General features: G+C 37.6%; 1 protein-coding gene across 2 annotated transcripts in view; it reads right to left on the bottom strand.

The window, feature by feature from the left end:
• Nucleotides 1-14,402, bottom strand: part of RICTOR (RPTOR independent companion of MTOR complex 2) — a 75,244-nt gene that overhangs the window by 18,292 nt on the left and 42,550 nt on the right. For both annotated transcript variants that reach the window (XM_058043380.1, XM_058043381.1), the window contains exons 18-27: nucleotides 14,052-14,153; nucleotides 11,632-11,678; nucleotides 8,704-8,839; nucleotides 7,948-8,147; nucleotides 6,854-6,980; nucleotides 5,509-5,673; nucleotides 4,998-5,074; nucleotides 4,812-4,890; nucleotides 3,856-3,965; nucleotides 546-633 (exon numbers count right to left, since the gene is read on the bottom strand). In XM_058043380.1, the coding sequence (XP_057899363.1) occupies nucleotides 546-633; nucleotides 3,856-3,965; nucleotides 4,812-4,890; nucleotides 4,998-5,074; nucleotides 5,509-5,673; nucleotides 6,854-6,980; nucleotides 7,948-8,147; nucleotides 8,704-8,839; nucleotides 11,632-11,678; nucleotides 14,052-14,153 (1,131 nt within the window). The remainder of the gene's footprint in view (nucleotides 1-545; nucleotides 634-3,855; nucleotides 3,966-4,811; nucleotides 4,891-4,997; nucleotides 5,075-5,508; nucleotides 5,674-6,853; nucleotides 6,981-7,947; nucleotides 8,148-8,703; nucleotides 8,840-11,631; nucleotides 11,679-14,051; nucleotides 14,154-14,402) is intronic.

Here is a 14,402-nt window from a genome sequence, read left to right as displayed (position 1 = left end):
TCAAATATTATAAGGATTGACATATTAGTCAAACGAACACACTGCAACATATACACTTCCTCTTGAACTTTTCAAAGAGCATTGTCAATTCAATAAATCATTTTACCAACCCACATCAAAAGTGAATTTAAGCAATTATGGCTTAGGGCTTGTTTTCTTAGATTTTCAAAATATTAGAAAGATTTTATTCCCTCATCTCCCGATTTCTGTATGCTTAAAAGGACAGGCATAGTTTTCCCACATGTATAACTGTCAATATACAATCCACAGAGACTAAAAATTTTTTCTTTTTATGAATTGGCTCTCCATGCTAAGATTTTGCTAGTCATTTTAAGAAAAATGTTGCAAGGTATTTTGGTGATACTTCAGTGTCAGGAAGGCATTTTGCATGAGATTAGATGGCAAAGACTGCCTTCACAATTTAAGACTCAAAATCAACTTCTTCTACAATGCCTATTTAAATGCCATCTCTTTTAAAACGTTTTTTCAAAAGGTTTATAATGATCTTTAAAATATTTCAAGTTATAAATTATTATTATCCTCACCTGAGACTCCAATAAATGGCAGCCTGTTTTATGGTGCACCAGTTGGCCATAAAGGTGAACTGGCAGGTAGACATGTGGTCGCTGTAATCTGGCAGAAAGAGAAACATACATAGGTTTCCCAGCACTTCAAATATTTTTTTTTAAATAAATTACACTGCAATGTAACACAATGGCTACCCTTGATTTTTTTCAAATGGAGAATTCTTCTGAGGAATTTAGAAAGTAATAAACTGTTTCAACTGGAAAGGATGTACAACAATCATCTAATCCAACTGCCAAACCACTTCAGGGATGACTGGAAGTTAAAGCCTTTTATTAAGGACACCATCCAAATGCTTCTTGAACACTGACAGACTTGGGGCACCAACCATCTCTCCAGGACGCCTGTTCCCCTGTGTGACCACCCACAAGCCTTGTGGTGAGGAAATGCTTCTTGGTATCCAGTCTGAACCTCTCCTGCTTCAGGTCTGAGCCCTGGATGCCAGGGAGAAGAGCTCAGCACCTCCCCGTGCCCTTCCCCTCCTCAGGAAGCTGCAGAGAGCACTGAGGGCACACCTCAACCTCCTTTTCTCCAAAGTGGACAAGCCCAAAGACTTCAGCTGCTCCTCACAGGAGGTTCCAGCTCTGATTCCCTCCTCAGGATGCACGGAAGAACCTTCCCATCCTTCTCCACCTGCAGGGCCCAGCAGGCCCCAGGTGAGGCCCATCCCCTCCCTGGGCTCTGGCTGTGCCCTGCTGGGAGCTCTGGGATGGGCTCTGGCTGTGCCCTGCTGGGAGCTCTGGGATGGGCTCTGGCTGTGCCCTGCTGGGAGCTCTGGGATGGGCTCTGGCTGTGCCCTGCTCAGAGCTCTGGGATGGGCTCTGGCTGTGCCCTGCTGGGAGCTCTGGGATGGGCTCTGGCTGTGCCCTGCTGGGAGCTCTGGGATGGGCTCTGGCTGTGCCCTGCTCAGAGCTCTGGGATGGGCTCTGGCTGTGCCCTGCTCGCTGCTCTGGGATGGGCTCTGGCTGTGCCCTGCTCAGAGCTCTGGGATGGGCTTTGTCCTCGGGGCTGCCCGGGCACTGCTGAGCCACCCTGAGCCGCTCCTCTCCCACTTCACGCCTGTGCCTGGTGTCACTCCTTCCCAGGTGCACAATCCACCATTTGCACTTGACAAATTTCACGTCATTTAAGATTGCTCAGTGCTCCAATCTATCTAGATCCTTCTGCACAAGCCCCTTGTCCCTCAAGAGAATCCACAGCACCTCCCAGTCTGGAGCATCAGCAAATTGCCACTGGTGCACTCAGATACAGAACTGGCCCTGGAATGGAGCGCTGAGGAACACCACTGGTGTGACCAGTCACCAACCAGATGTTGCCCCACTCACTACAACCCTTTGGGCTCAGTCCCTCAGCCAGTTCTTCACCCACCACTCCATGAACCTGCTCATCCCACAGCATGACAGCTTGTCCAGAAGGACGTTGTGGAGGACAGCATCAAAAAACTTGCCAAGATCCAGGAAAATAACATCCACCACCTTCCCTTCACCCTACAGGGTGACCTTACCACAGAAGGCTAACAACGTAGTTAAAGAAAACTTTCCCTTTGTGAACCCATGCTAACTGTTTGTGATGACTGCATTGTTTTTCAAACGCCTTTCAACAATACCCAGTATAATCTTCTACATAATTTTCCCACAAACTAAAGTTAGATTAATAGGTCTGTAACTCTCTCGATCTTCTCTTATGTGCTTCTTGCAAACTGGAATAAACTGGCCAGATTCCAGTCGCCAGGGACCTTCCTTACACTCACAAGACTTTTGGCAGATGATAAGAGATGGGTCCTGACAGATGGATCCTGATCTGCTAGCTCCTTTAGTACTGGTGGGCTAGTACTGATGAGGCTAGTCCCTCAGCCTGGTGGGAACTAGGCCCCATGACCTGGTGAACATTCAGCTGACACAGATGGTCCCTTACAATGTTAGTGTCCACATATGGAAAGCCATAGTTTCCACATTTGTGGACCTCTTGCTCAGAGAACCAGGCAGCCCAAGGTCTATCAATATTGCCAAAGACTCAGACAAAAAAACACCACAAAATTTTAATTCATCTCTGTTTCTTCTTCATCCCTGTAAGTCAGGTGACCATCTTCAGCAAGAACTGACGCAGTGTTTTGTTCAGACCTCCTCTTTCCTGTTGTGTCACACAACACTACTCAGCTTCAGTCCTGAATGAGCTTTGGCCTTTTGTGCCTTCTTTCTGCTTATGTGAATCACAGTTTTGTAGTCCTTCCTGTGAAGGGTGATCTTCCTGAGATTATTTCCTTTTCCTCTAGAGCTCCATGAAGAGCTCCCCATTCAGCCAAGGTGGTCTTCTGCCCTGCTTGCTTGACTTACAACACGTGGGATTGCCTACCCCTGTGCTTCTAAAAGACAGCTCCTAAAGACGGACCAGCATTTCTGGACTCTTGGGCCTCAAAAATGTACTCTACTAAAGCAGCTCCCCAAGTTAGCTCCCCTGTAGTCCTGAGTAGCAGCTCTGCTGTGCTTTTTCTCATTACATTAAAAATTTTAAACTTAACCATGCCATATCACTGTGGCCTAGAGAACCTCCCCTCCATCACATCTCCCACAAGCCCTCATTCACAAACAGCAAGTTGAGGAGGGCATCATTCCTAATTGGCTCACTGAGTATCTCTCCTACAGACTTTCTCCACTGAGAATTTCCAAGGCTGCTTGTCATTGCATTACATCATCTGCTGTTGATGCCTAGAAGTTGAAATCTTCCACAGGAAGTCGATAAGAATGAGAGCTACCAATCTAGAAGTTTCTCCTACTTGTCTATAGAATGACTTATCAGTACTAACATCCCGGCTGAGCAATCAGTAGCAGACACCCACTACATCACTTCCTTTGTTTTCCATCCCCTTAATCCTCACCCAGAGGTTCTCGACCACATCACCACTAACTGTAAGAGCTGTATAATCAAACCTCTTCCTTATTATTTATTTGCCCATCCCTGCTGAAAAGCCTGTAGCCCTCCATTCCAGCACTCCAGCCATGGCACTCAATCCACCTAGTCTTAATAAAATGAATTGTAAAAGCTCTTAAACTAATTATATAGAAGCTCTGAAATAAATTATATTAAAACTCTAGAAGCTAAGCAATGCATCCAGTTCATCCTGTGTGTTCCTTACACTGTGCTACTGCACTGCTCCAGGAGCATAATAAACTGAAATCCTGTTGGTAGCCCTTTCCCTCATACATTTCAGTTTACAGGTCTCCTGATCAGTCTCCCCAGCTTGTGCCCCAGAATGCATTTTCCCAAATTTACCTTTGGTTGCTCCGACGAACATAGTTATCCCCATCAACAGGTTTGCGGTATGTTGTAAGTGCTTCATTAAGTTGTTCTTCAATCAATTCAACATATTTTAGGTTATATTCCTGTAAGAAAACAGATGAGGGTTGACACAGTACACTTTAGTGGTTTATGGTGTTATAGCATGAGACTTTATAAGGAAGAAATAATTGAGGAAGGTTCCTTAAGAAAGACTGAATTTTTTATGATCTGAAGGTGGGGCTCAAGAAAATGAATGCACTTCACACTAGGAGTTTGCAAGTCAACAATTGATTTCATAATTATTTTAGGGAATTTGTTAAAAAAAGGAAGAAAGAAATACTTCATATCTGACACACTCAATTTCAATAGATCATCATGCATTTCAGTACTCCTTGAGAAGTGACACTTAAGCCACTAAAAAAGTTGCCAACAGGAATGAGACCAATGTCTTATAATCAATTACAAAGCCAAAATAACATATGAAGAGTTGAATTCAAGTTATGACAATTTTTCTTAATGGTCTTGTGTTCCTCTTCACTTCTTAAACAGCATCAGCCAATTCTGTCTTCATGACCTCTAGGTTTAACTTTAATTTCCAGAGGTAACAGGTATATTGAAAAGCAGCATTACTTTGCATACTTCTCTAGATAAGGACCTTCCACAACAACCTATTTTAGAAGGTCACTACGCTCCTGAAAAATTTGCTGAAATATCGAAATTTTATAAAGGTCTTGGTAAATCAAAATCACATATGTACAGAGAAGCTATGGAAATCTAAGTCTCTGTCAACCTTTACCAGCAAAAACGCTATATCACTGATGCAATTAATGTATTTGCAAAAGCTTTACAAGCACATTCAAATGCAATAATTTTTAAGAATCTCTGTTCTAAATCTGCATATTTACACCATTTATCCTAATATCCAGCAAACATTTTCCTCTTATCATTACCTTTTGCCACTTTTCCATCTGTTTTGTTACGTAACCTCTTTCATTTAGATAAGAAAACCCCTTTGGGATGGACAGAAATCTAAAAAAAAAAAAAAAAATCAGACAGTTAACATTGTAATTTAAACAACTCCCAGAATCTGAATTTGTTTTCACAATGTGAGGTTGAACAGCACACTCAACATTTACCTTAGGAGTAGAAGCAAACCCTTGTCTCCAAGATGAGAAAGGGCTGGTTTCATTTGGATAAGGGCATGAAGATTGGCCTAAAATAATTAAGAACACAAAGAGTATTTGAGCACTATTATAAGTCTGAAAATGACCTGCAATAATTACAACACTCTGCCTGCAATGAAACAGCAAGTTTTTCACAAGTGTCAAATGCTAACTTAATCCTAGTATGATCAATTTTAGATATCTTCTGTCATTAAATATAAATTACTTCACAAGAAGCATAATGAATAAAGTTGCAATTCATATGTAAATACAGGCATAATCCAGAAGTCTGTCTTCTTGTAAGTAATATTGCAGTAGTTTCATCCAAGGGGTCTTATAAACTATTTTAAGTCCATCAATGACAATTCAAAAAGGAAACCATCAGTACCTTCTTGCCTATTTGTACTTTGCTACTAGGAAGGGGGTGGGGAAGAGCTTAAGAGCAGCATACCAAAAAGAGGTTAAAAAGAAAAGGGATGCTCACCTTGTCTTCACACGCCTCATCTAGAATATCAAGTGCTTCAGAAGAAATAGTTTTATTTTTATCATGTAACTGGGTCACCAGTAACTCAATCCCCCAGTTGCTGAAGAACTCTACATTAGCTCTCAGCAACACTCTTAAGTGTTTTGTGGCGTACAACCTGCAGCTCTGTAAAGTAAGGAAAATGTTTTCTTGAATGGAAGAAAAATAACCAACACAGTTCATGATCTATAACTTCTAAAAATACTTTTCAATTATGGCATTTTGCAGCAAGCAACTGTGATGCACACCTTATCTATTAAAATTACAGTTTTTTAGAGAGCTATTTATATTTCAGCAAATGGGAAAACTGAATCTAAGATCACAAGTAAATTGGTCATAATAAATGTCCAATCCTACATATTATTGTATTATTATGTCTTTTGAAGAGAACTTAGAAGCAAGTAAAAAAATATAGTAGGGAGCTTTGTCTTTCAATGAGTCATTCCTTCAACCTCAAGTATCTACATTACTTTCAGATTCCACTCTTTATCCATAAGAATCATCACATCTTTGACAGCGTCAGAGAAATATTCTCAATGTATGTCCTCCTCTTCCAAAGTACAGTGAGGCATTTAAAGCTAGTACCTACATTCTCCTCTCTTTTATCTATTCAGGAAAATATTCTGTCCGTTCAGAGAACAGAAACAACTTCATTTGAAGTAATGAGCTTTCTTTCCTAGTTGCATTTCAAATTCTTGCCATCTATCTCCCTGACATCAGCGATTGCTTGTCTAACAATGTTACCTTGAAAGTCAAGAGTTTCCTCTCCCAAATCCATGTAATTATATTTTTTTATCCTTATCCACCTTCTTTGATTCAGAAGAACACATCCCAATGCCAATTTTTGAACCAAACTCTTATTCCAGCAGCTATAGCATCTACTTCGTTCCAATACAGAGTAACCTCCATCATTATCAGAACAGTGTCTACTAGAAGGCTAACCTGCTTAGTACTGCTAGAAATACAGATTTCTGATTGTGATATCAATGTCTTCACAATTTATTTAAGATGCCACTGACCCAAACAACCACATTGCACTTAATTATACATATCAAGACTTTAGACCCCAGCTGATGTGAGAGAAGGTTCTATTTTAAGGACTTAATTTCTTGAGCAAAAATACAATGCAGGGTACGATGTTCACGACACATTTAAAAGCTACATTTGTAGGATGTTCATTTCTCTGAATACAAAATTAAGAAACCTTTTCATATATAACAGCTTAAAAATAAAGTCATACACCTTGAATAATAAAATAAATGTGTAGAGGGCAGTAACAAAGGACTATAAGTTGAGCTGAACTTACATCAGTAGCTGCTGTCAGGATTTTAGAAAGGATGACTCTTGCCAATCCATCTCTGCTATAATCCAGACTAGAAACAGTCAGTTTTAACAAGTGATCTTGGTTCTTCAAAGAACAAAGATTAAGAAGACTGGAGGCATGCAAGGGGAGGAGTAAGAAAACAAAATTAGTATTTGAACCCACTTGAACCATCAATAATTTGAACTTAAGTACTTTGAATTATACTTTTATTACTATAAATGTGATATACAAAGTGTGTTCTTGTATGAAACTGGGTAAATTGTTATAACTATGAAGTCAAATAGGGATGAAATAATGCACTGAATTCAAGGGGAAAACCTCAAACCAACATCTTTAAAAATTGCCCTGTAAAAATTTTGTCAGCATAATTAGTGATTATCAGTATAAAAACAAATGCTCAGGAAGCTCTGTGAATAATTCTTCATTTTAAAACATTGTGTAAAAAGCTTGCCATTAAGCTAGTCTTATTAATCGTCTAGATTTTATTGTATATTACGTTTTCTAAAGCCAGTGAAAAGCTTGCTTTCTAAAAATCAACAAAATCAACAATAAAAGATAAAAAGGAGTATATTAAAACACTTGCATTTTAACTTCAAGTTTATTATATGTTGATAAACTAGTACTAGTCACCAGCCAATTTAAGGAACCTAAGTTTGTCTGTACCTCAACAAAATTTTGAGCTGCAAAACTGCACTCAAATATGCAGGAGTGAAGTTTTAAGTGCAACATACATCAGCATTTCACAAACAGTATGGTACCTTCCATTTTATCACAGTTTGTGTGGTTTTAGTTTTGTTAATTTTTCTATTTCCCCACACTGTGTCTTTCAGTACCCTATAATTCTTCCTCATACTCATCTCCTTCACACAGGTGTGGACAGGAAAAAGTAAACTATCACCTCTGTCTGCTTAGTAATGACAGATTAGAAGACTTCAGGAAAAAAATGGGGACCTCTATTTGTAACTTAACCAAAATAACCTTAGCTTTCAGCTTTCCAGATGGTAACCCTCACACAGTTTAGAATTTGCATAGCTAATACACAGCAAGCACAACTCAAACCAAATAAAAGTACTCACCACTGAAAAACATTACATTTTTCAAGCATTTTCACTCCATGAGGGTGACAAGATAAAGTACCAAAAAACAGGAAGTAGTGCTGGCTAAGGGTATTTAGTAACCCATTATTCTGAAGACTACGTTCAGGCTTCATGCCTGATGAAGAGTTGAGCCAAAGTACAATATCTTTAACCAATTCCTCCAGGTAACTTTGTCCATCCTAGCAAAATAAAGAGGAATAGCATCTGTTAGTAATAGAAATGTGTTTCTTCTTTACTGAAACTCACTACTTTAAATTTCTTAAAATGTACAAACACAATACAGACACAAAAACAGAAATGCAGGCTGGAAAACAATTCAGACTAAAGAATAAGTTTCAAGCCAAATAAAAGGAGCTAAGCATAGCGATATCTTAGGATTAATTCTCTCTTTCCCGGAAAAGGGCAAAGTATTATTCAGTGACATTTTCCTCTGACCCGAGGCATAAAAGTTTTTAGCACAAAAGGAGAAGTTCAAAAAGGAAGGTTATACACACCATGAATAATAAAAAAAATCCTTCAAACTCTAAGTTGTATTTAACAAAGCTGTATTTAATAAAACTTCTACATAAACATGGTCATCTTTCTCAATATTTCACACTGTATTTCTTAATTACACTGATGATTTTAGATTTAACACCCAAAATCTCAGATGTCTTTACCAAAAACTAAGGTTGCAGGTGGCATGCAACAAGACTACTCATTCTACTTCTAGTCTTATAGCTGAAAAAATCTTACCTCCTCTGATTCAAGAAGAAATTCAGTAAATTGACAACCCACAACAGTGAGCTGCTTCGCCTTGGCATAGTCCAGATCCAGGTTAGCATAGAGTTTACTGCTAGGCTTGTAAAAATACAGCAATCTCCTTACAAACCTATAGAAAGTAAAATAGAATTGGCTATTTTTCAGTATGACAAGGAGACAGTCTCACAATACAAAATGATGCTAGAAAAAACAGGTTGTACTTGGTTTCTTGGCAATAAGTCTTAAAAATTTATCAAAAGAGTAGCAGGTAACAGTAGTGACTCTAACCAGACACAATTTCAGAGATGCTGCCCTACTGTGCATTACAAGGGGTTTTCTATACCATGGCCTACTATAAGCAAAGGAACTTAAAATCTATATGCTCTCAGAAGCTGTATCTTCCTTCTCATTCTCATAATTTATTCTGCTGTAATTTATCCTGTGTCAAATTTCAAAGATGGTATTAGCTAAACTAACAAACAGCTTAAAAAAGAAACTTGTGACCTGAGCTTTCTTCAGCTATTATAGTTACTGCTACTGGATCTGTAAAACACATTTTCATGTTCTGAGAGGAAAAAACCTCATTTATTCAGCAACACTATTTCCAGACACCTGACTTAACCATTTCTGAAGCATAACACACTGCTAACACACTCTCAGACTTTTAAAAATACAGTAAGCAATGTAGCTTGAGTTTGGCATCACAGGAATAAGTCTCCAGCAAAGATCCTCCTCTCACAAACTCTTCAAAATATAAATTTGTGCTTTAAAATAACACAGAATGTTCCATCAGAAGGCAGACATGTCAGATATTAAAAAACTTACTTACAGAACTGTTTCATATTTGAAAAAGCCAGAGTAATCCACTATGCCTAACTCCAAACACAGGACCAATTACAAAGGAAATCAGCATTTTAATTAAGTTTTGTGAAATAAAATGTATTTTATCCTGGGTTACTAGCAATAAATATATATTGACACATAAATTTATACACATATGTATCTATGTGTATATTTAAGCGTGTATGTGTGCTCATCAACATGGATGCATTCAGTTTTGGTGCCCCTGGGCCCCTCACTACTGCAAGGACATTAAGGTCCTGGAACATCCAGAGAAGGACAAAAGAACTGGGGCAGGGTCTGGAGCACAAGTCCTGTGAGGAGCAGCTGAGGGAGCTGGGGCTGTTTAGCCTGGAGAAAAGGGGGCTCAGGGGAGACCTTGGTGCTCTTTACAACTCCATGACAGGAGGCTGTACCCAGGCAGACGTGGTCTCTCCTGCTAGGTGACAAGTGACAGAAAGAGAGAAAAAGGCCTTTGGTTGCCCCAAAGAAGTTTTGATTGGATATTAGGAAAAATTTCTGGACTAAATGAGAGGTCAGGCATTTGAACTGCCCAGGGAATTGTTGGGGTCACCATTTCCAGATGGATTTAAAGGACACATAGACATGGCACTTAGAAACTTCAGCAGTGACTTTAGCAGCTGGACTCAATGATCTTTGAGGTCTTTTTCATGACTCTGTGATCCTGTATGTATACATACACAGCATGAAATGTATCTCTCTGAATTGAAGGAATCAATAAAAAAATTACTGGAATTTCATTTTTACAACTGTAAGATCATCACAACAACACTAACATTAAAAAAACATCAATTTATAGAAGGAGAAATAAATGTAATTTACACTTGGAAAACAAAGCGGCAGATTGTTTTTTATCATCAGCAGTGAAACAAAAGAGATTTGGGGCTTAGTTACTTATAATTAAACAGGAGAAACAGCATTTTAAAGCCATTAAGCTCCCAATTCTGCAGAAATGATCAATGAACGATAGAAGCTTTACACCAATTCAATTCTAGATTTTCCTAATTTATTTGGAGTTAAATCACTGAGGCATTGAACCATGCTTGAGCAATTCTGCAGCACAAACCATGGAACAGGAACACTGTCCCACACAGGGAGGTTGAGGAGTGTGTGCTGGTGTCATAGTCAGAACTGCAAACACTGCTTTAGAGAACCAATGTTATAAACTACCATATTTGGAAAATAATCCTTTAGCCTGAAGTACAGACTGGCAACTAACAGTTCAGGAAAACCCAGAAAAAAATGCAAATGTAAAATTAAATCATGGTTATGATAACAATGGGGCTACGGTTTCTGCTGTAAATATATAATAAAAGTACCCCAATTACTTTTTGGTAAAAACTTAAAGCAGAGCCACAGAGCCTTTCAGCATATATTCCATCTTTTGGGTTTTCCCCCAGTTCAGGAAGTAGCTTTTCATGCCCACAAGTACTGACCTATTCTTCAAAATAATGTAATCTATTTCTGAAACATATGCTAAAAGGCACATCCAAGAACTAATTAGTAACACTATGACCACACAGGCACAGAAGTAATAAACATGTCTTACTGACAACAGACATGAAAGGAACCAGAGCTGTACTGGAGGCTTTTTGTTTGTTTGGTCTTTTTTTTTTTTTTTCCAAATCACACAGGCTTCTCCTGCTATTAACAACAACTAGAAATAATTTCCTCTTGGATATTGATGAAAGCTGTAGCTAAAAACCCGTACAACTATGGATTTAACTCCATAAAATTTTTCCAAGCTCTGACATAAAACACTTCTGACTGATATATCAAGCAGTAACATTTCTAAGGTTTAAAGTTAAATATAGTATTTGCACAAGTGGTATGATTCCTATGGGACTAAATATATAAAGCACCTGTACATAGAAAAGAAGCTTAAACACTTGTTTATTTAAAGCAAATATTGCAACTTAATTATCCAAATTTACACCTTAACTTCTTATCTATAGATTAGGTTTAGAAACATGATACATCTAGGGAATATTTTACTGCAGTACTAAAGGCTGGTTTTCCAAATTTCTTTCTTCAAAGGAAGTCTACATAATTTTTACATACCTATGCAGCTGTTCATCTTTGTAGTTCCTTAGATTTATATTTGGCCACTAGAAAAAACAGCAAATATAGCATTATATGAAACTTGTACATCAGTCCTTGATTAGTCACTAAAATTCACTTATTTCTATCAGTTGTATTTACTTAATAATCAGAAAAGTTTTCTTGCACCTAATGTTATATCTTAAAAAAAAAGACATGATTTTATTGAAAAGCCCACACTGCCTGCTTCAAGAATTGCTCAATTTTTCTCTCAAGAAGGACAGGGAATATTGGCCACATACTATACGTACAAGACCACAGTTCTAATGAAAACAAAAAAAGTATGAGAAGTTGATGAAAAATAAACAATTTTGCTTAGTTTCTTTCTTGCAAATAACAAAAAATTTTATATGCATAACAGGGAAATAATTTTTAGCTGCTGTTTTGAATATTCATCAGATTGGCTTAAAAGTAATCATTACTCTGTTACAGATCACTTAAAAATGCTGCTTATTAAAATGGTATTTAAACATCCTTGTTGATACTTTCTAAGATACACTAAGAAGGACCACATGAGAAATAATGCTCTCTTTAGGATCTATTCTTCCCATTACATTTTCCTCTGTTTTTACAACCATCTGTTGTCTGTATGGTTTCTAGATTTCTTTCTGCTGCTACTAGTGAGTATCTTCTTGTCAGGAATGGCAAAAAAGTGAATCAAACATTCTTCTTTCCTATCTGTGCGACACTGTTCTACATTTCCAGTTGGTATTCCAGAATTAAGACACACACAGCACTAGTTAATGATTAGTAAAATTGATTACACCAAGTAACAGCGCCAGATACAGATGAGGCTGACACTTTTGCTGCTCTTTTAGCAGCTTAGACAGCAAGCTGAGCAAGTGAAAAAGGCAGTAAGGCACCACCTGAACTGCACACAATGAGGTGGTTAGAGAGCTGATGCTCCACAGACACAAGGCTGCAACAGACAAGGGGGAGGTGAGCAGCCAAATGAGGTAACAAATTTCAGACACTGGAATCTGGATCCTGCTCATTAGGGGACTAAAGACAACCGCTCTGGTAACATTATCTCAGTTTATGCTGGTGTTACACAGGAACAGAAATGGTTAGAAGTAAGCCAGAAAACATACACACTTCTCATTCAGAAAGGAGTCCCCAGTTTTCAGACATTAGGAACTTTTTGACATGACACTAGAAAATACATTGCTGGGGAGGTCTGAGATGGCAGGGAAACTTGCTGACTGACATAAATTTCAGTTTAAAAAAAACCCAAAACACAGAGGTCAACTACATAAAGCTTCCACTGTTAAAATACTACACATACTAACAGTGAGATTCTGAAAAAAACAGTTTTCTGGTAATATCTTTAATAGGGAATCAAAGATAAAAGTATCTATGACTAATAATAATTATATAGTAACCCAGTAAATGGTATAATGGCAGGAAAAAAGTCTTTAAACAGTGAAATCTGGTGGAGCAAAGCTACTGTCATATACATATTCAGGTCTTTATACCAGACAGATTCTTGCTCTTTCAACTTTATCGGTCCCTGAAAAAAAGGCACAGAAATATTTAGTTTCTTTTCTTTTTCTCAAAAAAACAACATAGTCTTGATTATGACTGTCACCATTAAGCCTTTTTTGTATTTTCACCATCTTTGTTACAACACAGCAAAGAAGACAGTAAGAGAATGCTATTCAGCTCAAGGATGGCTTTGATGCACAGAATGACATTTTGGAATAATTTTGGTTTGAAATATTAAGTATTTAGAAAGTTTTCTTAGTCAAGCAAAGTATATTTTCCGCTTACAAAAAGAGGTAGTATCTTAAAATCTGTGCATTAAATATATTTAAGATATATAAATATATTTAAAACAATGCCCATCACCCCATTAGTTATTTCCTTTATATTGTAAAAAGAAATTAATTCTGTAATGAAATCAATTCTATAGAAGTATTTGCATTAGTTCAAAACATTTAATGAAGTTTTCATACATGGTTCAGTCTAAGCATCTGAAATTTGATCCAGAACCCACCTCTTAATAAAACCTTCAGCTCACAATAATTTAAAAAATCTGCTATGAATCTAAACATAGCTGTACCCCTCCGCAGTCTGAAGTATTAGCAGCTCTAAAGAAAATATACCTAATTCTATAAAGTTGATTTCTATACAAATAAAGACATAAAACATTTAATACATGCTTCTTAGGAAACTGTGAATTTAACTACCATCATTTTTTAATGTAGTTTAAGGGTTGTATATAAAGAGACTACAGCAGCAGTGACTAAACCCAGGAGATTCTAATTTCCTGAAATAAAACAAATTATTAGATGTATTCCGGAATGAATATTAGAAAGCCAAAGCTCAGAAGTAAAAAAGACTTTTTCTCCAACATATTATCATGGCCTTTGTAAGCTCACCTTCAGTATGGTCCCTATTAAATTCCAATTCCAGTCGAGGTTCTCTTTGTGATTGAGAACTTGGCTGTCTCGAAGATTCATGATGAGTGCTTCTTCAGTATCCTGGAATACAGACATGAAACAACAGGTTTCCCTGCATCATCTTTTTCAATCTTGCCACATGAATTACCTACTCCTCATGCAAAAATCATTAAAGTGCTGTGTTTCACAGTAAATTTTATGGTTATAGTACTGCATTAAGGATCTAAAAGTACTGCATTAAGGATCACAACGGGTCGCAAAAACCATTAAAAGTTACTGGAATTTCATTCCTTAATTTACAGAAATGCAATTTAGTATCCACAAATGTCT

This window comes from Melospiza georgiana, chromosome Z (assembly GCF_028018845.1).
Source record: "Melospiza georgiana isolate bMelGeo1 chromosome Z, bMelGeo1.pri, whole genome shotgun sequence".
Lineage (NCBI taxonomy): Eukaryota > Metazoa > Chordata > Aves > Passeriformes > Passerellidae > Melospiza > Melospiza georgiana.
The sequence above is the reverse complement of the archived record's forward strand: the minus strand, read 5'-3'. Positions and strand labels throughout refer to the sequence as shown.